The 23333-nt window shown below is 57.1% G+C and overlaps 2 protein-coding genes across 5 annotated transcripts in view; one reads left to right on the top strand and one right to left on the bottom strand.

Moving 5' to 3' along the window:
• Positions 1–2275: 2275 nt before the first annotated feature.
• Positions 2276–5693, top strand: MPND (MPN domain containing). Of its 2 annotated transcripts, none has more exons than XM_064469305.1 (12): positions 2276–3031; positions 3114–3353; positions 3438–3600; positions 3672–3756; positions 3841–3937; positions 4064–4136; positions 4211–4287; positions 4365–4533; positions 4620–4690; positions 4767–4856; positions 5102–5194; positions 5304–5693. In XM_064469305.1, exons 1-12 carry the CDS (start codon positions 2363–2365, stop codon positions 5388–5390), a joined length of 1914 nt encoding a protein of 637 aa, XP_064325375.1. In that variant the 5' UTR covers positions 2276–2362; the 3' UTR covers positions 5391–5693. The 2 variants fall into 2 exon arrangements, with proteins under 2 accessions (XP_064325375.1, XP_064325376.1); XM_064469306.1 differs by having other exon boundaries at positions 2280–3031; positions 3123–3353.
• A 209-nt stretch (positions 5694–5902) lies between these two features.
• The window catches only part of SH3GL1 (SH3 domain containing GRB2 like 1, endophilin A2), a 28978-nt gene continuing 11547 nt past the window's right edge, over positions 5903–23333 (bottom strand). Inside the window, exons 2-10 of one of the 3 annotated variants that reach the window (XM_064469312.1) lie at positions 16565–16633; positions 16383–16455; positions 15506–15649; positions 13620–13753; positions 12204–12362; positions 11535–11638; positions 9783–9907; positions 9264–9320; positions 5903–7594 (exon numbers count right to left, since the gene is read on the bottom strand). In XM_064469312.1, the coding sequence (XP_064325382.1) occupies positions 7398–7594; positions 9264–9320; positions 9783–9907; positions 11535–11638; positions 12204–12362; positions 13620–13753; positions 15506–15649; positions 16383–16455; positions 16565–16633 (1062 nt within the window). In that variant the 3' untranslated portion in view covers positions 5903–7397. The remainder of the gene's footprint in view (positions 7595–9263; positions 9321–9782; positions 9908–11534; positions 11639–12203; positions 12363–13619; positions 13754–15505; positions 15650–16382; positions 16456–16564; positions 16634–23333) is intronic. The other 2 variants (XM_064469313.1, XM_064469314.1) reach the window with 2 other exon arrangements.

Here is a 23333-nt window from a genome sequence, read left to right as displayed (position 1 = left end):
ACCTTCAGCATCACCTCCCATCCCCACAGCCTCAGCTGCCACCAGCTTGCCCAGGTCCAGCACCTCCAGGGGCTGGGGGCACCCAAGCGTGGGCCCCACCCACCCACCCACCCCCATCACCACCACCGCCACGAGTGCGCCAGGCCTCAGCTCCCCCAGGCCACTCCCCACCCTGACCCCCTGCCCCTTACCCTGCCCCAGCCTGGGCTCCTACCTTCACCCCCATGGGGGGGGGTCCTGGCCCAGGGGTCCCACCTTGGGGGTCCCAGCCTGGGGGAGCCCACCCTGAGGGGGTCCTGGCCCTGGGGAACCCACATGGGGGAACCCACCTGGTCCCACCCAAAGGTTTCTTGTCCTGGGGGTCCCAGCCTGGGGGAGCCCACCCTGAGGGAGCCCACCCTGAGGGGGTCCTGGCCCAGGGGCATCTCTGAGGTCCCAGGGATCCCACCCTGGGGGTCCCACCCTGAGGGGGCCCTGGCCTGAGAATCCCACCCACAGTTCCCATCCCAGGGGTCTTACCTCGGGTGTCCCAGCCCCGGGACATCGCAGTGGTACCAGGGTGGAGATGCTCACCCTGAGAGGGTCCCAGACACGGGGGTCCCACCTGGGGGAGCCCACTGAGAGGGGGTACTGGCCCAGGAGTCCTAGGGGTCCTCTGGGGCCCCAGCTTTGGGGGGGAATCCCAATCCTGGGGTTCCAGCCCCAGGGGATCATGGCGGGGGTGGGGCTGCCCCATCATGGGGGAACCCACATGGTCCCACCCAAAGGTGTGATGTACTGGGGGTCCCAGCCCAGCCTAGGGGTACCCACCCTGAGGGGGTCCCAGCTAATGGGTGTCTCAGTCTGGGGGGGGAAACCCATGAGGGGGTCACGGACCGGGAGTGTCTCAAGGGACTTGGCCAGGGCAGCCCATCCGGGGGTCCCACCCGGGGGTCCCTGCCAAGGGGTGCTGCCCGGAGGCCCCCCCCCACCTCGCAGTCCCGGGGCTCCCCGTAGAAGGCGAGCGTGAGGCCCCGCAGCCCGGCCCAGACCCTCCGGTAGCCCTGCAGGGTGGGACGGGACTGAGCTCCGCCACCGGGCACCGGCACCGGGGGCTGCGGGGGGGCACCGGGACAACCCCGGGCGGCGGAGGGGACCGGGGGGGCGGCTGTCGGTCCCGAGGGGGGTCAGTGCCAGGGGGTGCCAAGGGTCGGTCCGGGGGGTTGCTGGGGGTCGGTCCCGGGGATGCCGGGGCTCGGACTGGACGTCCTGGGGGGTCCCGGGGGTGGGTTCCCGGAGTGCCAGGGCTCGGTCGGGGGGTCCCGGATGTCGGTCCCGGGGGTGCCGGGGCTCGGTCCGGGGATCCCGGGGGTGCCGGGGGTCGGTCCCGGGAGGTGCCGGCCCACCTGGTCCCGCGACCCCCGCTTCTCCACGAAGCCCTCGTAGCTGTGCCGGGGCCGGGGCCATCCCCGCCCGCCGCCGCCGCAGGCACCGGGCGCCCGGCAGCCCCGCCGGGAAGCGGGGGGGGTGCCCTGCGGTCCCGGGGCGGCGGGAGGGGGGGTGTGTCAGGCCCCCGGTGCGGGTCTCTGTATCCGCGTCCCCCCCGGTGCGGCAGGTGCGGGGCTGCCCCGCACCCCGCCGCAGATTCCCGTCCAAGTGTCCGTCCGTCCCCGGTGCCGGTGTTGTGTCCGTGTGTCGTGTGTCTCCCCCCCCGGGGCGGGGCGGGGCGCGCGGAGCCGCCCCATCACGTGGCGCTGCCGCCGCGCGCACCGGGGGAGGCGGGAGCGGCGGGAGCGGCGGGAGCGGAGCATGGCAGGTACTGGCGGGCGCGCGCCCCGCGGGCACGCACCGGGCACGTACCGGGCACGCACGCACGGATGGACACACGGGCACGCGCACGGACGCGCGCAGCGGCCGGGCGCACACGCCCCGCGCACGCACATGCACCTGCGTGCACAACCGCCCCCGTGCACACACGTGTGCACCTGCGCATGCTCGCGCACGGACGCGCACACGGACACGCGCGCACACGCACACGCAAGGGCACGGACACGCGGGACCCTCGGTGCACGCCTGCACAGGGCCGGTCACCCCGGGACACCCGTGGGGCAGGGATGCGGACACCCTGGGGCACCCACGGGGCAGGGATGGGGGCACCGACGGGATATCCACGGGGCAGGGATGGGGACACCCTGGGGCACCCACGGGGCAGGGATGGGGACACCCCGGGACACCCACGGGGCAGGGATGCGGACACCCCGGGACACCCGTGGGGCAGGAATGGGGGCACCCCGCAACACCCGTGGGACAGGGATGGGAGCACACCCCCCCCGATCTCAAACCAGGCTCTGGGGACCTGCTGGGCCAGGAGAGCCTTGTCCCCATGTCCCCCTGTCCCCCAGCCTTGGCCCCATGGCCTGTGTGCCCTAGGCCCTGTCCCCCCCAGCCATGTCCCCTAGTCCTCTATCATGTCCCTCAGTCCTCACATCCCCACATCACCCCCTATCCCTCCTTCAGTGTCCTCCATCCTCCTGGCCCTGGGTCCCCTCTCCCCCATTCCCCTGTCCCTGAGTCCTCCTGGCCCTGGGTCCATCCTTCCGCCCCCCCCCCCCCCCCCCCCGTGTCCTTGTGTCTTCTCTTCCGGTGTCCCTGCATGCTTGTGTCCCCATGTCCACGTCTTCCTGTCCCCATGTCCCTGTGCATCCCTGTCCTAGTGTCCCCATCCACAGGCAGACACGAGGGGGAGGACCCAAGGGTGCTCTTGGAGGAACACCCACGGGTGCTGCCCCCAGAGAGGACCCCCCATGGCGTGTCCCATCCCGCAGCGCTGGCAGCTGCCTCCCCCGGTGGGGACGAGTGTCTGGAGGAGGACGAGGATGAGCTGGAGCCGGGGCTGGATGAGGCGGAGGCCGAGCCGGAGGCTGGGAGCGGGGCGAAGGCGGCGGGGGGCGCGCGGGGGGCCGTGCTCACTCGTCGCGGCATCACCCTCCGCGTCCTGCTCCGCGATGGGCTCCTCGAGCCAGCCCGCGGCGTCCTCTCCATCTACTACCTGGTGAGCCCGGCTGGCGCGGGGACACGGTGGGGGACAGGAACTGGGGACGGGGGACCGGTGGGTGCCTCCCCACTCACCCCAGGCTCCCCAGGGCAAGAAGTTCGTGGGGGACCTGGGAGCGGATGGGACCATCATGTGGCAGGAGACGGGGCAGGTCTTCAACTCACCCAGTGCCTGGGCGACCCACTGCAAGCGCCTGGTGAACCCCGCCAAGAAGTCGGGGTGCGGTTGGGCGTCCGTCCGCTACAAGGGCCAGAAGCTGGACCAGTACAAAGCCGCTTGGCTGCACAAGCACCAGCCCAATGCGCCGCCAGCTGAGGAGGTGGGTTGGGACCCCCCCCCCAGGACCCTTGGGTGCCCCCCAGTGCAGCTGGTGAGGTGGGTGTCAATCCTGCACTGCTCACAGAGCCTGGCCAGCGAGGGCGAGGAGGAGGAGATGCCTGAGGAGGAAGAGGAGGAGGCGACAAGAGAGGGTCGGGCACCCGTGCCGGAGCCAGCAGCTACCAAAAAAACAGAGGAGAAGAGCAAGAAGCAGCAGTGCAAGAGCCTGGCAGAGCCGGCAGGGACGGGTAAGGTGGCGCGGGGGTCCCGGGGGACCCTGGGCAGCCCGGCAGCGGTGACAGGGCACTGTGCTTCACAGATCATGGCCCCCCAGGGAAAAGGCTGGAGAGCAAACCCCGGGTGCCTGTCCGCTACTGCACCCTGGGCACCCACGACTCAGCCAGGTAGGGTGCGACGGGGACCCGAGCCCCACGTGGGTGCAGGAGGGGCGGGGGGCGGCTGTGGCAGTGGTGCTGCGGCTCTTCCAGGAACCCCCAGACCCTGGTGGAAGTTATGTCCTTCGCCGCCATCAACAAGTTCCAGCCCTTCAACGTGGCCATTTCCAGCAACGTCCTCCTGCTCCTGGTGCGTCCCCTCCCCGTGGGGGGACAGGCTGGGACATTTCTGATGGTGCTGGGGACAGCCGCAGGGAAGGGGTTGTCCCCAGCATCGTTTTGGGTCCAAATTGTTAATTTTAACTGTTTCCTTTAGGATTTCCACAGCCACTTGACACGGAGTGAAGTGGTGGGCTACCTGGGTGGGCGGTGGGACACCAACACGCAGCGTAGGTAGTGGGGTGGGTTTGTGGGTGGCCCCCACAGCCCCCGGCGGAGCCACCCACCCCTATGCCCCTCCCAGTGCTGACAGTGCTGCGAGCCTTCCCATGCCGGACCCGCCTGGGCGATGCTGAAGCCGCTGGCGCCGTGGAGGAGGAGGTAAATCATCCCCAGGGTGGGGTGGGGGATCCCGGGGGTCCCAGGGGACCCAGACCCACAGCATCTGCCCATCCCAGATCTGCCAGAGCTTGTTCCTGCGGGGACTGTCGCTGGTGGGTTGGTACCACAGCCACCCCTTCGGCCCCGCACTGCCCTCCCTGCACGACATCGATGCGCAGATGGATTATCAGCTCAAGCTGCAGGGTAGCGGCAACGGCTTCCAGCCCTGCCTGGCCCTCATCTGCGGTAGGCACTCGGTCCCTGGGGTCCTGGTGGTGCTGGGGCTGCCATCACCCCCCCGTGTCAGCCCCATCTTTGCCCTCCCCACCCAGGACCCTATTATCACGGCAACCCCGGTGTGGAGTCCAAAATCGCGCCCTTTTGGGTGATGCCGCCGCCAGAGGTAAGTGGTTGCTGGCCCAGTGGGGGGTGGGGGTGGCCCCAGTGCCGTGGGGTGACCCTGCTCTCCCATCCTCCAGCAACGGCCCAATGACTATGGCATCCCCATGGACGTGGAGGTGGCCTACATCCAGGATGGCTTCCTCACCAACGATGTCCTGCAGGAGATGGTGAGTGTGGGGTGGGGGTCCTAAAAACCCCATCCACCCCAGCAAGGACAACTCCCTGACCCCGCCACGGGCTGGTGGGGCCTTCGCCACCCGTCCCCGTCCTGCTGTTAGTCCCGGTGACGATGACAACCTCTTCTCCATCCCTGCCGTGCTGCCGAGGGCTTGGTGCCGCGTGGGTGGGGGGGCCACGTGCCCGACCCTGGGGCAGCCCTGGCGCCTGCAGCCCCTCTCTCCCCCCACCCCAGATGCTGCTGGTGGAGTTTTACAAGGGAGCCCCCGACCTGGTGAAGTTTCAAGAGCTGTGGAGTCAGGATCAGACCTACCTGGACAAGCTGAAGGTGAGGAGGGGGCTTCCTCTGCTGTGCTGGATGGGGAGGGGGCTTTAGCTGGGGCTTCAGCTCCAGCAACCCCACTGTTTTAATTAACTGGGCTGCACCCCCCCCTCAGGGCTCCCTGGCCTCCCACACCCCCAAAGACCAGAGCTTCACCCACATCCTGGAGCAGATCTACAGCCTCCTCAAGCTCAGCAGCTGAGGGTCCAGGAGCCCCCCGTTTGACTCGGACCAGGTGCCTCCCCAGCAGCCAGGGCTCCCCAGCAGCCCCCCCACACCCAAGGAGCTCACCCAGACCCGGCACAGGGCAGTGCTGCAGGGACACTGCGTTGCTCCAGGGAGCTCGCCCGAGGGGTCCCGGCCCCCCGCCGGCTCCTGCCCTGCCCCAGAGCGGCTGCTGGGGTGTCCCGGGCAGCGGTGGAGGGGAGGGTGGTGGTAGCGGTGGTGGGTGTCTCGGCTATAAGTTGTTTGTGGAAGTGGTAGTTGATTAAAGAGCAGTTCCTGAGAGGTGGCCAGCATGCGGCTCTGCTGGCGCGGGGACATCCAGCTAGTGCTGCGGTAAGGGATGGTGCCGGTGGCCTCGCAGGCTGCAGGCACCATCCAGCTGCCTGGTTTTGGGGGCTGAATCAGGGGGACATTTGTCTGGGGCTACTCCTCCATCCCGCCGTGGCCCCCCCAAAGCCCAGTCTCGCACTCACAGAGAGGATGCAGCCATTAGAAAGAAGAAAACATTTAATACTTTCATTCAGAGATACAAGTCAAGATTTGTGGGTCGTCGTTTTTTCCCCCTAAAAACCAGGAGAAACCATTACCAAAAAAAAAGGTCTAGCAAGTTGTCCCAGCTTACAAAAAGTATTTCAATCCACCTGAGCGGGAGCCAGCATTCCCAGGATGTGACCCCAGTACCAACCAGGGAGGGGACAGAGGCGAGAGCCCTGGGGACACTGGTCCCTTGGGCTCCCTACACTGCTGGGAGCGAGGGGGAGCTGCCCTGTGCCCCCCGTGTCTGGGACCAGGGTCACTGGTCAGCCTGCTCGGAGCACAGCGCGGCAGGGGATTGGACATACACCGACATGCAAGGTTAAAATCATTAAAAAGGGGCTGTGTAACTGTAACAGGAGCCAGGAGCAGCAGGGACAGGGACGTGCTGCAGGGACAGGGCCAAGCTGGGGCTCGGCCCCTGGCCGGGCAGGGACTGTGCTAGCCGAGGAGAGGTGCCGGAGCCCGGCCAAGGCTGAGGAAGGGGGAGAAGAGACCACTTTTCTAGCAAGGAAAACCATGGAGTCAAGTGAGAGATGGGGTGAGCACTGCCGCTGCCAGGCCCCATCCTGACCCCCGCCATGAGGAACGCACAGGGAGGCCCAGGGCTAAGGGGTGGCAGGAGCCACACCGAGATGTACGATACCTTTTCCCACCGAACCCAGGGGCAGAGGGACGCGACGCTCGCCCTGCAAGGAGGGTCGCTGCGGGGCAGCGGTGGGGGCGCGGGGAAGGCACGTGAGGATCGGCCAGGCTCCAGCCCTGCAGCTGTGAGCCCTGGCCCTGCAGCATGGGGTGCTGACGGCTCCCCGCGGGGAGTAAGCGCAGAGCCTCGGGGGAAAGGAGCCACAACCTGCCATGGGTAGACCCTGTGAATTGGGCTGTCGTTCAGTTTCACCCCCCTCAAATTTTTCCCCAGCTCTGATGGACTTGGTAGAGCGTGTAGTAGGAAAAGCCCAAGGTCCAGAAGCAACCTGGCTTATACTACTTAAAATCAAGGGCAGAAGTGAGCAGCCACCCCCTTTGGAGTCAAGCTCTGCAGGGAGCGTGCAGAGGGCTAACAGCGGGCAGGGGACATCCCTGCTCCGTCCCCTTGGGGCAGAGAGGGATGGCACAGAGCCCCAGGCAGGGCTCAGCACCCGCACCGTGGGGCTGGCTTAGTGTTTGATGGGGGGGTGTAGTGTTGCTGTGTCACGGCATCCCTCCCCTGAGCCCCCAGGAGCGGGGAGGGCTGGGGTCCCACATTGGTGTTGGACTGTAAGGAGGCTGGGCATCCGTGGGGAGAGGGGTAGTGTTCAATGGGGTGGGGAGGGTCAAAGGTCTTGCCCCTCGGTGAGGCTGGGGGCTGCTTCGTATGGCCCTGCCGCCGGAGAGGGCCAGTGTCAGGATGGAGGTGGAATGGAGGCTCGGCCCCGCATGAGCACAGAGGGGGGACAGGAGCGATGCCGTTTCACTGAGGTAGCGGAACCAGCACTTCCACATAGTTGAGGGGGAAGAAGCCCGACTGGCCATTGATCATGCCCTCATACCAGTTTTCGTCGATCTGGTTGGTCAGGGTGATGATGTCACCTTCCTTGAAGCCCAGCTCGCCGTCGTTTTCGGGTTCAAAGTCGTAGAGAGCCTTGCAGCAGGGCTGATCCAGGGGGGCTGCGGGGAGAGGCGGAGGGGGGAGAGGTCAGCTGGACCCCCTGCACACCTCCTTCCCCAAGCCCCCAGCTCTGCCAATGCTGGGGATTCCTGCCACACCAGATGCGGACACAGCGCGGGATCGTCAGCTCTGCCAGATCTTACACAACTGGTTTCACGAGCCGGCTCTGCCCTGCCGGGGAGAAGCTGGCCCTTCACTTTGCCCCCACGATGGTAAAGCATTAACTCAGTTTAAACTCCTCACTGGCTTTCAGCTCACTAGTTCCTCTGCCATCTTGCTGCAACCATGTCCTTTGTGGGCTTCTCCCAAAGCAGACTCCCACTTTCAGCACCGTGCTGCTTGTTCCTGCCTGGATGACCCCCAAATTAGATTAGAAAAGCCACATTATTCCTCCAGAGACGAGAGGAGCCACCGTGCAGTTCACCAGTTAGTCAACAGTGGGGCTAGGTGTCAGTACGGGGTGGAGGAGGACCCTGGAGGTCCCTTTAGAGAGGTCACCCCGAGGGTGATGGGTGGGAAAGGACTGCGACTGCCTCCCTGGGCAGAGGGGTTCAAGTCAATTAGCAGCTCGGTGATGTGTGCGAGGCCCCCCCAAAAAAATGGGGAGAAAACTGAAGTCTCCCACATCTCAGCTCCATGATTTAAGCATCAGACCTCTTGACTGCAAAGGGGATATTTTTATAGCAGGGAAAGATGCTGCTTGCTCTGTCTATGCACTAATGTTTTGGGATGGGCAAGCACTCAGCTTTGCAGCTGTAGGGATCCTACTGAAAAGGGAACGAGCTAATACAGGCCCCCAGGGTCTGCAGGGCCCCCGTTCCCCTCCCTGTTGCTCCAGAGCCTGCACAGCTCTGCACCTAGAGCTCTTCCAGCCAGGGCAGGGGGAAATGGCACGGATGGCAGCCAGCACATCTGGTCTGCTGAACATCCCCAGCAAGAAAGGACCCAGCATTAAGAGAGTTCAGAAAACACCAAAAGCGGCAGCCAAGCAGGTTCACGTTTTTGAGACAACTTCCCAAAATGCCAGGCTGGTCCCACCACCACAGCACTTCCCCTACACCAGGCTCCTCAAGTCCTCCTGCCCCACTGCTGCACCACCGCAAGCTTTCCCCACTGCAACGCCTCCGAGCCACAGACGCAGCCTGGCCTCAGGGCCCCAGCAGGACCCCCCGGGTTCCATCAGCAGGAATGCTGACCTGCAGACCCCACCGTCACAACCTCCTTGCTGCCCAGCTGGGGCCACAAAACCCGCTTAGCGTGCCCAGGCTCTACCTGCTCCCCCCAGCCTTCAGCAGCGGGGTACGGGGCGGGTAGCACGAGCAGGAGTGGGAGAGATCCAAGCTTATAACAAGAATGGGTCATCCTCGGGATGTCTGACACCTCGTGGAAGAGCATCTGATCCCTGTGGCCTCACGCAGGACATGCCTGTGTGATGATAGCTGCTACGACTCCTACGGGTGAGCAAAATCCCCACCTTTGGTGTGGTAAATACCAATATAGCACGGCTGTTTTAATTTGGGGCTTAGCTCAGCTTAGCTGGGCTGGTCTGCTGGCCAGGCTCAGCACGGAGGTATTAGCAGCTCCAAGCAGCAGTGCCATGGAAGGAGAAGCGAGGAGGGGTGGGGAGAGGTGGTCACACATCATGCACTGCGGAGGGAGGAAACTCACGGATACTCCTGACGGAGGCCCGGGACGACTTGTCGGATCGGAAAGAGGAGGAAGCTGCTTCCAAACAAAAAGAGACATGCTTAAAACAATGTGAACTGGAGAGAGGGAAAGGCAGGGCCTAAAGGAAGGGTCTCTGTTAGGAGAAAAAGGGCAGCCCACATGCTGTGTTAGAAACGTGCCTGCCTCGCCAGGACCAGAGAGGGATGAATGCAGCATGATGGAAGACAGGGAGGAATACATGCTTCTTTTTTTCTGTCTGCCACTGCTGGCACTGACTGGGCACTACAGGCGAGTGGCCTGGGCTGGAGACCCCGCTGGGACAATCCCAAAGCCAATGTAACGAAGGCTGCTGGGCCCCAAGAGAAAACAGCCCGAGTCTAGAGGCATTTCTGACTTTTTCAGAGCCTGTGCAGGCACATCCAGCACACCAGAAACATCATTTCCAGGCAGAGTAGTTCCCCTCCGTGCCCAGGAGGCTGCTCCAAGGCACCTGTGTGCACACACACGGGACAACTTTACCTGAGACTTTGGGGGTAGGATTGCAAGAGAAGCCTCCATTAGATTGGTCAGTGTCTCCGAAGTCATATGTCTCCCTGGGTTTGGGCTTGTATTCCCGCTTGGGGCGCGAGGAGGCCTCCCTCATTCTGGAAGAAGGAAAAGAAACGTGGATAAATTGAAGTATGAAACAGAATATGATGAGATCAACATGATATTTATTCTCCTTGGTGGCTACACAGGGGAGCAAACTGGTTTGTAGACAAGAATCTGCACAACCCTCTGTGCTGGGGTGTTTTGAAGATAGATCTTGCCCAGGGTTTGGGACCTGGCCCTTCGAGAGGGCCACATGCCCAGGCTTTGCTACGGAGGTGTCTCAGGCAATTCAGGCCAGCAGAGGACACTCGTGCTACAGTTCGAAGGCTCACACTTGGCAGGATCCTCCCAGCTCTTCTTAATTCAAACCAAACTCGGGATCCACTCAGCAGTTTCTTCTATGAGGAAAGAACAGCGGGGCAGCATCGCCAAATCCCCTGAGAAGCAGAGAGGCTGCCCGGGCTCTGTCCAAGCCACCCGCGCCAGGCTGAGGAAGGCATGTATGTCCCCAGCTCCACAGCAAAGGCCCAGATGCAACGGAGCCACCTCTCCTTCCTTGGCCAGGGTTTGGGGAGATGCTTGCTCAGTGAGACAGAGCAGCAGGAACAACGAGCATGCAAGCCATGGCAGTCGTGTGAACCAGCTCGCTTGGTATTTCAACAGCACCTCTGTGGTCCTTGGCACCTTGGCAGCAGCCGTACGTGCCCTGGGGCCGCTGCAAAGGTCAGGCACTCGAGGAGGGGCAGGGAGAGCAGCAAGACCAGGCACTTCACGGCTCTCCCTGCTCCTGCATGCCAGACATATATCTGCCTTTCACCAACAGGCTCATGTGGCTCAGAACTCCAGAGCACACATGGCAGTGCCACATTTGCGCAGGGTCTACCAGGGACCACCACACAGACAGAAGGGAGAGTAGGGCTTGCTGAAAAATGAGGGGTCTGGCAGGGGGCTTACAGATGCCTTCCTTTAATGAGGTGATCTACGTGCTCTTCCACGGGCCTGTGGCCACCACATCACCCCCACCACGCTGCATCCACTTTCCGGTCCTCAGAGCAACTAGGAACCCCTGACATGGACCTTTCTGGACCACAACCACGGCCAATCTCCAGGTACCCTCCTTATCCACAACTGAAGCTGATGGCACAAGGACTCTAGGCTAGGTGGCTGCAGGTGACGCAGGGTGCCAGGCATGTCCAGCTCGTGACATCTGAGCCATCTGCACCAACAGCATGATGTAGCTTCTGACTCAATCCTGGGTCTGGCCAAAAGGCACTTCTTGGGGGACACTCCCATGCTCAGTGCCCACAGTCCAAGGAGCTGTGATCCCTGGCTTGAAGGGGGTTTCGCCCTCTTTTTCCACCCCTGCCAAATCGAACTCCACCCCCCGGGGAGCAGCACACCCCAGTTCAGGCAGCGCTCAGCCCAGCAGAGACCAGCTGCCCACAGTGCAAGCACAGGGCTTTTGTTTCAGATGCTTTCAATGACTGGCACATTCTGACAAGTTGTGCAGCTGGCATGGCTCCCTCCAGCCTGAAGGAGGTCTGGATTGAAGCTCTAGTGATTGCAAGAAGCAGCTTTAAGGCCAGGTGATAGAGGATGGCCGGGTATTTACAGACAGGTATCACTGGGAGAGCTTGTGGCTGTGAAAACGGAGAGTGCCTGCAGCACCCTGGGACTCACCTGCGTTTGAGTTTTTCCGCAAGCTCATCCAGGATCTGCACTGCCTGCCTGTGGTAGTCCAGCTGGGCGTCCACCAAGGCTGAGAGCTGGCTCACCTGCTCGATCTGCGAGAATCACACCAAGGTGGGATGAATGGCTCTCCCCAGCTGAGAGGAGACTGCTGCATTGCACACGGGAGCTGAGACTGTACTGGGGAAGGTGTGCGAAGGGCAACTTCTCCAGGGACATGAGGAGAAGGTTTGGGATTTCAGACACCAGAGTTCAGGCACTGGCTGAGACTCAGCAGGACACAGGACACCTCCTACCACTCTCTGGGCTTCACTAGCTGTTCAAATCCTTCCCAAGTAAGCTGCATTACCTGCCCAAACTTACTCCCACCAGCACGCTCAGAAGAGACCTGTTTTGGTACAAGCCACAGCCTCTCATCTGGCCCAGAGCTGGACCAGGAAGAGGGACTACAGAAAGAATAAGATGCCCACCAAGCCACGTGCTAGGCACTCAGATCTGGGTATTCCACAGCAAAACCACGCTTGCAAAAACGAGGGCGGAAATTAGTGTCTAACTTCTGCATCCCCTGAGAGATCCCACCCTTGTACACACAGGAACACACGGCCCACCCGGCAGCTCTCAGCCCAGGGCAGAGGAGCCGGCGCTCCCCGGTGCACTCACATCAGTTTCTAGGAGGTTATGCATACTGGTCTCTGCTACTTCCTTGGACTCTTCAAATTTCTCCATGGCCTGTCGAAGTTCCTCATCGGGGATTTTTCCCTGTCGTTTCTTCTTGTAGTCAAAGTCCAAGCGTCTGCCTTCCAGCTTCTTGAGATGGTGCTGGGAAGAGGATGGTTATGAACAGTTAAGGAAAAGAAGGAAAAGCCAGAGACTGGGAGCAGCCAAGCTCTCCTGCTGGGAAGGCAGTTCTAGTTACAGGCCAAGTTCATTCGCCTCCAAAACCTGATCTCAGAGCACACGCTTCTGTGGCTCCCACCTTTGTCCAGACTCCAGAGAGGCTGCAGGACGCGAGAGCTGCAAGGCAAAGCTGCTGCGAGGTGACAGGGAGGAGCGGGCCGTCCAAGCTCAATTTGGCAGAGGATTACTGCTGTGGCTGCTGGGGGCTTTTTACTAAGAAAAAAAACCCTCAACAAATTGAAATGGTGATATGATTTCACCCTCTTCCAGCTGAGAGCTGGAGGAACACACTGCAGGGAGCAGTGTGAGTCTGTTCCCCATGCAAGCCTTTTGGGCAGATGAAGAGTTGGCCTGCTACTTTCAGCTCCCCAGGAGTGACAGGGATCTCTGGAGATCAGGAATTGGGATGCAGGTTCTGGGCATTGCATCCCCTGACTGCTTAGGGCAAGGGCTGTTTAAATTAGCTCTATGGCAGCCTGCAGAATTGGAGTACAGGTAAGTACTGAAACAGTAGTTGGTGGTTATTTTATCCGGGACACCACTGTAAGTGAAAATTCACTCGAGAGAACTGCCTTGTGAGTTACAGCTTGGGATGGATCCTATTACAAAACCTGACCGTGCTTTGCATGGGCTTGTCTCTGTGGTAGCACACGGGAGCTACCAAGCTCCACGTCTCCCTGGTGAGACACTGAAGGGCCTTCTTGAGATGCTGCATAAGAGACCTCAGGGGAAGCTTGCTCGTAGCTTGAAAGTTGTGTTATAGGATCCAGGCTACTAACAGAATAGAGCCAACAGCTGTAGAGAACACTCTGGAGTTTAACGCCAGGCAGCCCAAACGTAACACGGCTGGGAGCTCGCAGCATAAACAACCAAATTCAGCAAGCCCAGAACGCATGCTGGGATGTACTCCCACAGCATCCTCCATAAAACACGGTAAACGAAGAACCATTTAAACCTGCATCCAGCCTTGTGAGCTGCTCAGGAGCAGTAGCAGCAGCGGTACTGAGCAGGGAGGAAAATACTGGTGAATCTGAAGAGACAAAGCACGCACAGTGCAGGGGAACAGAGCCGGTACCTATGCGAGTCCTTGGTTCCCACCGTGACAGAGCAAGCGGTTACATGCACTTATAGCCAGGGGAGGCCAGAAACTAGAGGAGGGAAAAACATGGTGGTGTTTACCTGGATCTCTTTCAGGTCTTTGTCACACAGGTTCTGGAGGGGATCAATAAAATTTTGTTTGACTTCAATATCCAGCGAGTCCTTCACTTCAGCCAACCGCTTCATAGATTCGCCAGCATCAAGAAGCGCATCGCCTTCAAGTGAGAAAAGGAAGGGAAGAGAAAGGGAGAAGGGAGAAGGGGCCAGCCAGTTAAACAGAGCCGAAGTCTGTGGCAGCTGCATGCAGAGCCATTCTGCCAAGACACCCAGCGTGTGCAAGCTCCGTCCCCACGTTTCTATCTGGAGCAAATCTCCGAGCCTGGCACGGAGCGAGCGGTGCCCGGCATGAGAGCAGGCAATTGCCTCTTGGTGCGGACTCCACACAAGACACTTCATTAACATGCTTCCTTTTCTTCCTCTGAAAAACAGGAACAATCTCTACCAACTACACACAGGAAGGAAAAAGTAAAAATATTTTTTAAAGCAATATTTTTATACTCCCTGTTAGCTCAGGGAGTCACTGAGCTGCTAATTGGCCATGCAGTGCTTTAACCTTGCTCTGCTCCTTGGCCACTGCTGGCAAGAGAAGCCCGGGGCAGAGGCGCGTTCGGTCTGATCCACCCTGGCCATCTTTTTGTTCAATTTCAAGCCCAGAGCACTCTGACCAACTTTTCAAGTTTCCCCAGATGCTGGCAGCAAACCTGCAGCCTTTTACTCATTTTAGACACTAACCTCTACCACGCCAACCTTATCCCTTCCCCTCCCCTCTGAATCAGAGAGCTCAAAGTTGCTTATTGAAACCTATTTCATTTCATGCTATTCTAAGGCTCCTGCCACAATAACAGCTAAGCCAGATGGACTTGCAGCAAAGCATTTCTAGTCTTGGCTTTTTATGCCAGTGGAAACCATTTATAGATTATATTATTCCTGTGCAGCCTTGGCAAACCAATCGCTTCAGCACTACATTAGCACACAAGAATATACAAGTGAAATAGAGGGTAAAGCGCAAACATCACTCTACTGCCCAGCTGGAAAAATAAATATACAAGAAGAGCTATTTCATTTGACATAACTCTAGATAACCTGTCCTAGGGAGGGATGCAGTCCCAACATAAAAATTTATCAATTTAAGTGTTCCTTTAAAGAAAGGCTATTAAAGGAAATCAGGTTTGGTGTGTTCTAAAAACTTCCTTCCCCCTTGCTCCCTTGAACAACGCTGGTTCCTGCAAGCCAAGAGAGATGCAGGGCTCGGAGCTGGCCAGAGTCACTCCTGAGAATCCTTCGTCACTCCCTCTAAGTAGCCAGAGCTTTTTAATTTTCCTGAGGCAAGAAGGCTCCTCCCTGCGCTGGAAGCCATCGGACAGCTGTGTACTGTACCAGGTCTGTCATGTGCACAGGCTGATGTTTTAGTGGATTAAAATTGATGTCACCAAAAGGCTTCGCCCCCCCCTCCTCCCTGCAAGTCACACATGGTTATGAGAAACTGCCACGCAAAAAGATTTCTTGGCCTCAACCTCCCTATAGCAGAGCTCTAGCTGGAAACTGCACCGTAAAACTCCGCATCTCGCTCAATCTAGTTTCCACATCACCGTTGTTCAGTTTAGAAGCAAGGAAGCAATTTTTCCTACAGTTGAATTTATCTCAGTCTTTAATTAGAAAGCATTAAGAGGTAGTTTTGCACATAATGCCATGGATTGGGATCCAGGACACTTGGGCTCTGCTCACCCCTTCCCTGCCAGCCCTGGGTGGAAGCCTTCAAACCTCTTTTAAGAGCCCCCAGTACTGTCAGGTGACACAAAAGGTCACAGCCCTTCCAGAATTTAGAACAACAGCTTGGAAATTTGGCAGCAGCCTTTGCCATCTCATCTGCAAGCTCCTAGGGGGAGCTGGCCCAATGGAACACTCACCGAAGTTGGAGTCCTCGCCCAGCTCCTTGCCGTATCGGATCATGCTCTCCCCCAGCAGCCCTTCCGACTGCGGGTAGCCAGGGTTCTTCACCTGCCCACGGATCTTTGACATCGTGTTGAGCATGGTTAGCTTGGCTCTGGAAGCTGGCACAGAAACAGCCACAGCCATGTTTGCAATTACTTGGACTTGCCAGCAGCTGCTGGCCACTGCCAACTTTTTTTCTTTTTAAAGCTACGCCCAAAGCCAAGAAGCCCTATTGTCTTCATCTACCAGAAATATCATTCGCTACAAAAAGAGAACTTTCTTTTCCAAGACAGCAAGCAAAAATAGTTCCCCACAGCTCGCCCGTGAAGGTCAAAGGAGTTTCCCCAGCCCTCCCATAGTCCCTGGAGTGCTCTCTGAACGAGCTGGCTGGAAGCACGCAGGCCAGCAGGCTCCAGAGGCAATGCCTACAAAACCGGCCACCCCTTCCCAGCCCAGAGCCACCACTTTTTCTGGATATCCCAAGAAAAGCGGGTCCCTTTTAGGGCCTCTCTAGGTCCAAGGCAAAAGATGCGTCTGTTCTTCCACTGTTCAACAGCAGCAGCAGTGTCTTACAGCTCAGGAACACAGCATAGGGCAAGAGGGGTGTCAGGATCTTCACCTGAGTCGCAAAGCGCCAGCTAGCCAAGAGCCAGACCCTGCTAGCCAGTGAGGCCACAGGACAGCCACACGTACGAGATGACCCAGCACACCTCTGGTCAGGGGAGGCAGCGTGCCTCATCTCAGACGTGGGCTGGTGACCAATATCTCAGGGCCAAACAAGCTCTCTCTGATGTCTCTCTGCCCCCTCTGCCTCTTTCCCCAGAAAACTGGGGGCAGAGGGAAGGGACCCACCTGGGTTCGGCTGGAGGTACTCTATTGTTCTGGTCAGTACTTCTGTAACCGCCTTGCTGGTCAGGTCCACTTTCTGTAGGAAAGACAAGACGACCCAGCAGCAAAGTTCAGCTCAGGGCTTTGGCAAGGTCACAGAGGAGTTAGATGGGCTAGTTTGGAGATTTCTCTTGTTCCCTACTCACCTTTTCCATTTCCTTGAAGTCATCGTCAAGCTTGGTCCCTTCAGCTCCTCCAACCTTCTCACTGACCAGCTGCAGAAAAAGAACAAGGGGGGAGGAATCAGGCATGGCAGTAGCTGACTGCTTAAAGCTCCTTACACCTCATGCAATAAGTCCCTGGGACAGAAAGGGAAGAAGAGTGGTCCAGACAGCATCTGCAAGAGAACGGAGGTGACAGGAACAGCCCAAAGCACATCAAAAAGATGTGGCTCTTTGCTAACGCTGCCCCACTGAAAATCCAAGCATCCCCCACCCTCCCAGAGCACAGCTCAGTCAGGATATTCCTCACATAACAGAAGCTATGCAGCTCCTTAAATCACACCACACAGCTCCAACTCCAACGCTTGCTGGAAAAAGCAAGCAGCAGAATTGTCTCTCGACTCCATTTTGAGCCAAGGCTTCAGTTTCACACATGGCAAAATGCAAGTAAACAAGGAATGAACACACTCTGCTCAGCAGCCAGAACAAGAACAGAGTCTGGAGAGAGCAGAGACCTCTCAAAGCCCTAAACCATCACTCCTAGGGGAAATGCTGGAAGAGCTCAGGATCTGGAGCACGGGGGTTTTGAATTCTTTGTAAGCGGAGGATAAAGAAATGTACAGAAGTTACGGTAGTTTTCATATCCATTTATCAAAGCATCTCTGATACAGGTTCTAAAACTGGTGAAAAGCTGAGAAGTTTGACAAGCTGTAAAGACAGGGCTGCTTTTGGCTATTTGTGGGAAGGGCTGATCAGCTTTCTTCTAAATATTACTTGGTCTAAGAAAAGACCCCTGCTCCCCAGACCTCACCATTCAACTGCCCGAGCTGAGAGATAGTAAGTGCCTTATTAAATCCACCTAAAAGTGTCCTTCCCTGCAGCTCAAACGGAGAAGAATGTTTCCTTCCCAGCCCTGTGCCGGTGTGGCAAGGCAAATGGCAGCACCTGGGGACACGGGACATAAGGATCAGCCAAAATTACTGATTATCTTGCCCCAAACTGGTCCAAATGAACAGCAAATTACCTATACAGACTTTAAAAGCAGTCTAGGAAACAGGCGCTGACTCCCAAGCACTCGACGCCTGCTGCAGGACATTGCCAGGAATTCTCATGTTTGTAGTCAAAAATCTAGTTCTGGAGGAACAATACAGGTTTGTTTACTTCAGCATCAAATACTTGATTTTATCAAGTCTTTCTTCCTCTGAACCCTCCTGCTCCCATGAGGATTCAAAATGGTTCCTTACTTTTTTGAGGCAGAGGAAGGAAAAAACCCCGTTTAGGTAATCATCCAGTTTTAAAACCCCTCGGAGACACGACACCAGCCGAGTGGCTGCACCTACCGTGCTCAGCCCGCCAAAATCAAGTTACCAAGCAGGACATGCAGACGAAATGCTTGCTATTACAAAGAACAAGGTCTTCAGTGTTTCAGCAAAATTCCATTTCCAGACCCCAAAACAGGGAGGACAAATAAATAAGGCCCATATTCAAAGACCCTTGGTAGGCCAAGCACCCAGCTCTGGTGCTGAGCACAAACATCATTGCTCAGAGCACAGCTTCTTGCATCTCAGCGGGGAGACATCAGCAACTGCTCAGTGCTGCCGAGGCAGCACAGACGTTGGGGAGAAGGGGCTGGGGAGCGCAGAGAGCTTTTCTAACTGAGCACCCAGCACGGAGCTGCGCAGCATCAATCCCTGCAGGGCCAAGAAAGATGACGATTCAAGAGGCTGACAAACAAGGCAAGAGCCTCTCTGGCCCTCGTTGCACCAAGGGAAGACTTTTCTTAACTCTTTCGGAGGAAGCATAGTCCAGCAGAGGACATAAGATGCCAAAGAGAAATTGCTGTAGTTCACCCTTAACATTTAGGGGAAAGGAAAGGGTTGCTGCTCTCCTGGTTCACCCAGCTCAGCTCTGGATTTCATTCTCCTTCTTAATCCCTAGATAAAGCCCTCACAGGTCCATGGGACCCAGCAAGAGCGTGGCAGGACGGCCCAGCCCTGCACCCTGCCACGCTGTATCTGGTGAGCACATGGAAGAGGCTGGAAGGGATATTATCACCCCGTAGCTGCCTGCAGATGGGCAACCTATCTGAGTATGATTTCTTGCTTTTTTTTGGATGCCTGCTCTGCACCTGGGGTGCCAGCACACACCAAGGCAAGCTGGCTCTGAGCTGGGGAAGTGCACGTTCCTCTCCAGACACATCAAGTCTAGAAAAAAAACCCCACGAAGCAGTTGCTCTGCCTGCCAGGACAAGCTCAGCAGAACAAAGCTCACTCCCAGCTGCCATTGCCTGTCCCCTGCCAAAAGTCCCGCAACTTCCGCAGCCAGAAAGGAGCACCCATCTCTTTCACAAAGATCGCACCTCTGGAAACCTCCTTTACTCGTTACTACACCTGGGAAGGGTACAATTATCCCAAGCAATTCCATTCCCACTTTTCTCCACCCACCCACCCACAGATTCACAGCCCAGAAAGCTGCAAATAACCCCTCTGGCAGGGAGCTCTGCTGTAATCAGGGACTGCATGCCATGTCAAAGGCATTGATCACCACAGTGATTTTGGAGGCTTAACACCCTCCCAGAGAGCTGAGGGATGTGAAGGAGGAAAAAAGAAAAAAAAATCTCACTTGCAGACTAATTTAATCCTCCTTTTGACATCCAAGAAATGCTACTGGTGCCCTGCTGTGAAGGAATAATAAGACTGAGGTTCTCTCCCTGCTGGCTCTAATTAAACTGGGAGGTTTCCTCACAGGAGGAAAGCAGGAGGGATGTGTGCCATCCGCAGTGGCTCCATCCCTGTCCCCACCCTCCCGAATCTATCAGGCAGGAAGACAAACTAATGCAGATTCCCCCACGGTGCTAGCTGAGGCACAAGCCAGGAGAAGCCCTCGCCGGCTCCTTGTTTAACCTAGAGCTTCACGGCACGACTGGAAGCCAAGTTTCCAAGTGCCACATCGTGCATCTCACCGTGCTGCCTGCAAAGAGCCTGCGAAGGCCGGCAAGTAGGTGGCCGACTTGCTCAGGGAAGCATTAAGTTCACCAGGGAGCTCGCCTTTTGCTTGTGGGACGGGAGAGGAAGGAAGCATCCACGTGTTGCTTGCGGCGTCCAGCTTGGCCCAAGTAAACCGTAAGATTGTCGGTGAAATGCTGCTGGTGCACATCCCAGCACAGCTGCCTCCAGAGAGCGGCTCGGGGGCTTTTTTGAGGATGTGGTGACAATTCTTCTGCACTTTTATTCCTTGAACAGCCAAAGAGAAGACTTGGGGTGTGTCTGTCTTCCCCTGGTTGGGGACCTACCCACTCCCGAACACTGCAGCCAGACGGATGTGAAGCCAGGGGAGGGACTGGCAAGGCAAGACATGGAAATCCCTAACCAAGTTCAGTGGCCCAAATACTCTCTTGCAGGCTTATGCTGAAGCGCATCAGCTGGCTCAGTTTGAAAGATGAGAACAAGTCTATACTCTCTGGTTTCTTTAATCCCCCAGCCCTGCCAGGATGGGACAGATACTAAAATGTTAAACCTGAAGCAAGCCCTGCCGCAGCTCAGAGAGAGGAGCAGGGCGCAGCGACAGAGCAAAAGCCCTCAGCCGCATTGCTGCAGCAGCCGAAGCCAAATGCCTTCAAATGCCAAAAGCCAAGCAAATATTAGCATGAGGTGATACAGTTGGGCGTCACAGCCTAGTGAGATAACACTGCTTCAAAACGGGACGGCTGTTTACCTGGCATCCCAACCAAACCACACCGCAAGGGTCGGGGAAGAGGGCCGAAGCAGACAGCGCATGCAAAGTCCAACAGAGAAGCCAGGAATCAATCCCTCGCTTCCCATCATGTTTAATTAAAAGGATACTGGCAGTTACAATATGCCCTAGATAGCTCTGACCTGAGATCAGAGTAGGGAGGTACATTTAATTCAAGTCTGGTGCAGGGCTCCTGCGCCGTGCCGGGCTGCAGCAGCTCCCACCCCAGCAAGCATCACGGCATCCAGCCTGCTTCATCTGCAGGAGAACTAACCCAGAGGGATGAGATACGGCCACTTCTTGCCACCGACAGGCTGCTCCCGACCATGCTTTGCAGTTTCTGCAGCCTCATTTTAAAGAGCATCGACTCACGAGGGCTTCCGTCGGTTTCCATCGCAGGGGCGTGGGAACACGAACAATATCCGTCTTGCCCTCGCTGTTCAAAACGCACCAAAGGGCTGCGCATGGTGGAAGATCTTCAGAAATGAAAGACCTATTGTTTAAACTAACTACTGCGGCAGGAGGTTGGCTACGGGGAGAGGCAGGAATGGTATGTGTACAGAGGGGGAAGAAAGGTGCGATGAAGAGGGCTTCTGTTTTACAGCTGGGAGTGGGAGAGAAATAAGGGAGGGCTGTGCAGCCACTCCCAATCTACGACACAAAATCCACACACCTCTCCTCAAAACCCACCGTTCCTTCATCTCATCTGCTCAACTGCCGCTCAGCTCCAGGACAAGCTGGCAGTAAATAAAGAAACCTGAGTGTCCATCCCTTGCTATACTGCACCGGACATCCTTACATGAATCACATGAATCAGACAGACAGGTGTCAGTCACCTGGTGCTGCCCACGCCGTCACCAAAACCTAAACAGATCCCAAAGGCCTGGAGAAGGACCCTGACACACCCGCTCCCGCCCCAAAGCCGTGTGTCCCTCGTCACTGGATGCAGCATCGCCCCATTAACATTCCTGCCAGGAGCACAAGGCTGCGCACAGCATGTTTTGCCATATGGCAGGTGTGTTCAGCCAGGATACACCTGGATATATTTAGGAGCACAGAAGATGGGGAGAGGTTTCGTAAGCAGTAGATGAGGCTGTTCCCAGAGAGGAGATGGGCAGTTCCAGCTCGGAGAAATGGGACGGGCTGTTCTGCACCGTGGCCTTGCTGTGTCGCTCCCAGGAGCTGCTCTTGGCAGAGGGGTGAAAGATGCGTAGCAAAAAAAGAAAAAGGAGATTTTTGTACAGTGTCATCAGCAAAAATCATGACAAACTGAGAGGGAAGACGCCATCAGCCAAACTTCCCTCAGCCGAGGAGTGCCCGCAAGGCACCTTGAAACCCGGAGGAGGGCAGGTTTGCAGCACACCCCACCCCGCAGGTCCTCATCTGCCCAACCTGCGGATGCGGGAGCCGTAAGTTGGTGTCATTTTCTGCTAATAAGCAGCTTTCCCAGGGGACTTTACATACCTGATTTTGACATTCTGCTCTTTAGCCTTTAGATTCTTTAAAATGGGAAGTTATCCCTAACTCCCTCAGCCTTCAAAGAAGCAAAACACACCAAGAGAAGCAAAAAAAATATATTTTTTTTAAAATTTACTTTCTTTTTCCAGAGCAGTCAGCCCTATTTATAACACATCAAACATACGCCATCCTTGCATTCAAAACAGTTGCCTGCAGTAGAACAAAAACCTTATCCCTCCAGATGCTGCCATATCAAAGCCTTCCTCTTCTTTCCCACCACCCTCAGCCCCTCAACACAAAGTTCCCTTCAAGAAATAAAAAAACCCCACAGACGAGCAAACAGGCAAGCAGCTCCACCCTGGCTCCTTTCGTCAGGAAAGAGCAAGTCCAGTGGAAAAAGCAGTCCACAAAATAATTAAAGAAGGTGCTGTAAATGTTTTGAACCCCAGATGAAGAGGGCTTGAGTACAACACAACAGCCTGGGAGAGACATGTAGAAGAAGCAGTTAAAGAAAACCAGGGCAAACTGGAATCGCTAGTGCCTAGCACCACAGATCTATGGGCTGCTCCATAAAAGCTAAATAAAGCCATTGCCACTGCTCCAGCTCAGCAAGGCACGACTCCCTGGCATTAAGTGTAATTTTCAGTCATCTTCACTGGTAGCTTTACCATCACAGTGTAAGAGGCAGCTGGGCGGTCGCAGCTCCACGGACCCAACGTGACAATTTACTCTGCTGCTGTGTGTGTATTTAAGCTTTAAAATAGATGGGTAGTAAATGGGTTTAGTCACTCGGCTGCAGTCAGTGGGGCTTGGCAACAGCAGGGCTGCAGAGACCCAAAAAAGCCTCCTCAAAACACACTCTGCGTCTAACGGCGTGCCCGTGAGAGGTGCCGGAGTCCAGCTGTAGCACCTGGAAAACACCTGGGGGTTCTCCCTGAGCACATCTCTGCCACCGCAGAGGCTCCCTGCAGAGCCAGCTTGTACTGGGAGGTGTCTCAAGGCCGATGGCAATCCCCCACAGATGCCTGAGCTCTGATGTGCCACCTGTCCGCGCCATCACAAAGTGTCTCATTAAAAGTTAATTGTCACCTTCCTGGCGTAATCCTTGGAAACGAGGCAAGACTGGAAGGTGCTGGTCCAGCAGCAAGAACCTGTTGGGATCCAGAGCGTGCGTACATCGTGTCGAGGCCTCACCATTTCGGGTACATCTCCACCTCCTGGCCACAGAGGCAGCGAGCACACGGGGCTGGGAACTGGGAAGAGATGATCGGCCAGTTCCCATGGAGCGGTGGGAGCTGATGCGCACCCACCAAGACCTGTAACGCTGCGCACACCCCTCTTCTCCCCAGCCAGCCTGCAGTTCTGTCTGTTCACGTTAGCTTTGTGGATCTGACCGTATTCTGCCTCCTTAGATGCTTTTAAGCTCTTTGTTTTATAATTAAAAATGGAAGGCATCCTTTCTTAAGGAAGGACGCTGCCAAGAGGCAGCAGACACCCCAATTTAAGGAGATCGGCACACTCACAGCAAAGCACATGCTAATCTGAGCAACTTCTGACCTACTTT

Source organism: Phalacrocorax carbo, chromosome 19 (assembly GCF_963921805.1).
Source record: "Phalacrocorax carbo chromosome 19, bPhaCar2.1, whole genome shotgun sequence".
NCBI classification, from domain to species: Eukaryota; Metazoa; Chordata; class Aves; order Suliformes; family Phalacrocoracidae; genus Phalacrocorax; species Phalacrocorax carbo.
The sequence above is the reverse complement of the archived record's forward strand: the minus strand, read 5'-3'. Positions and strand labels throughout refer to the sequence as shown.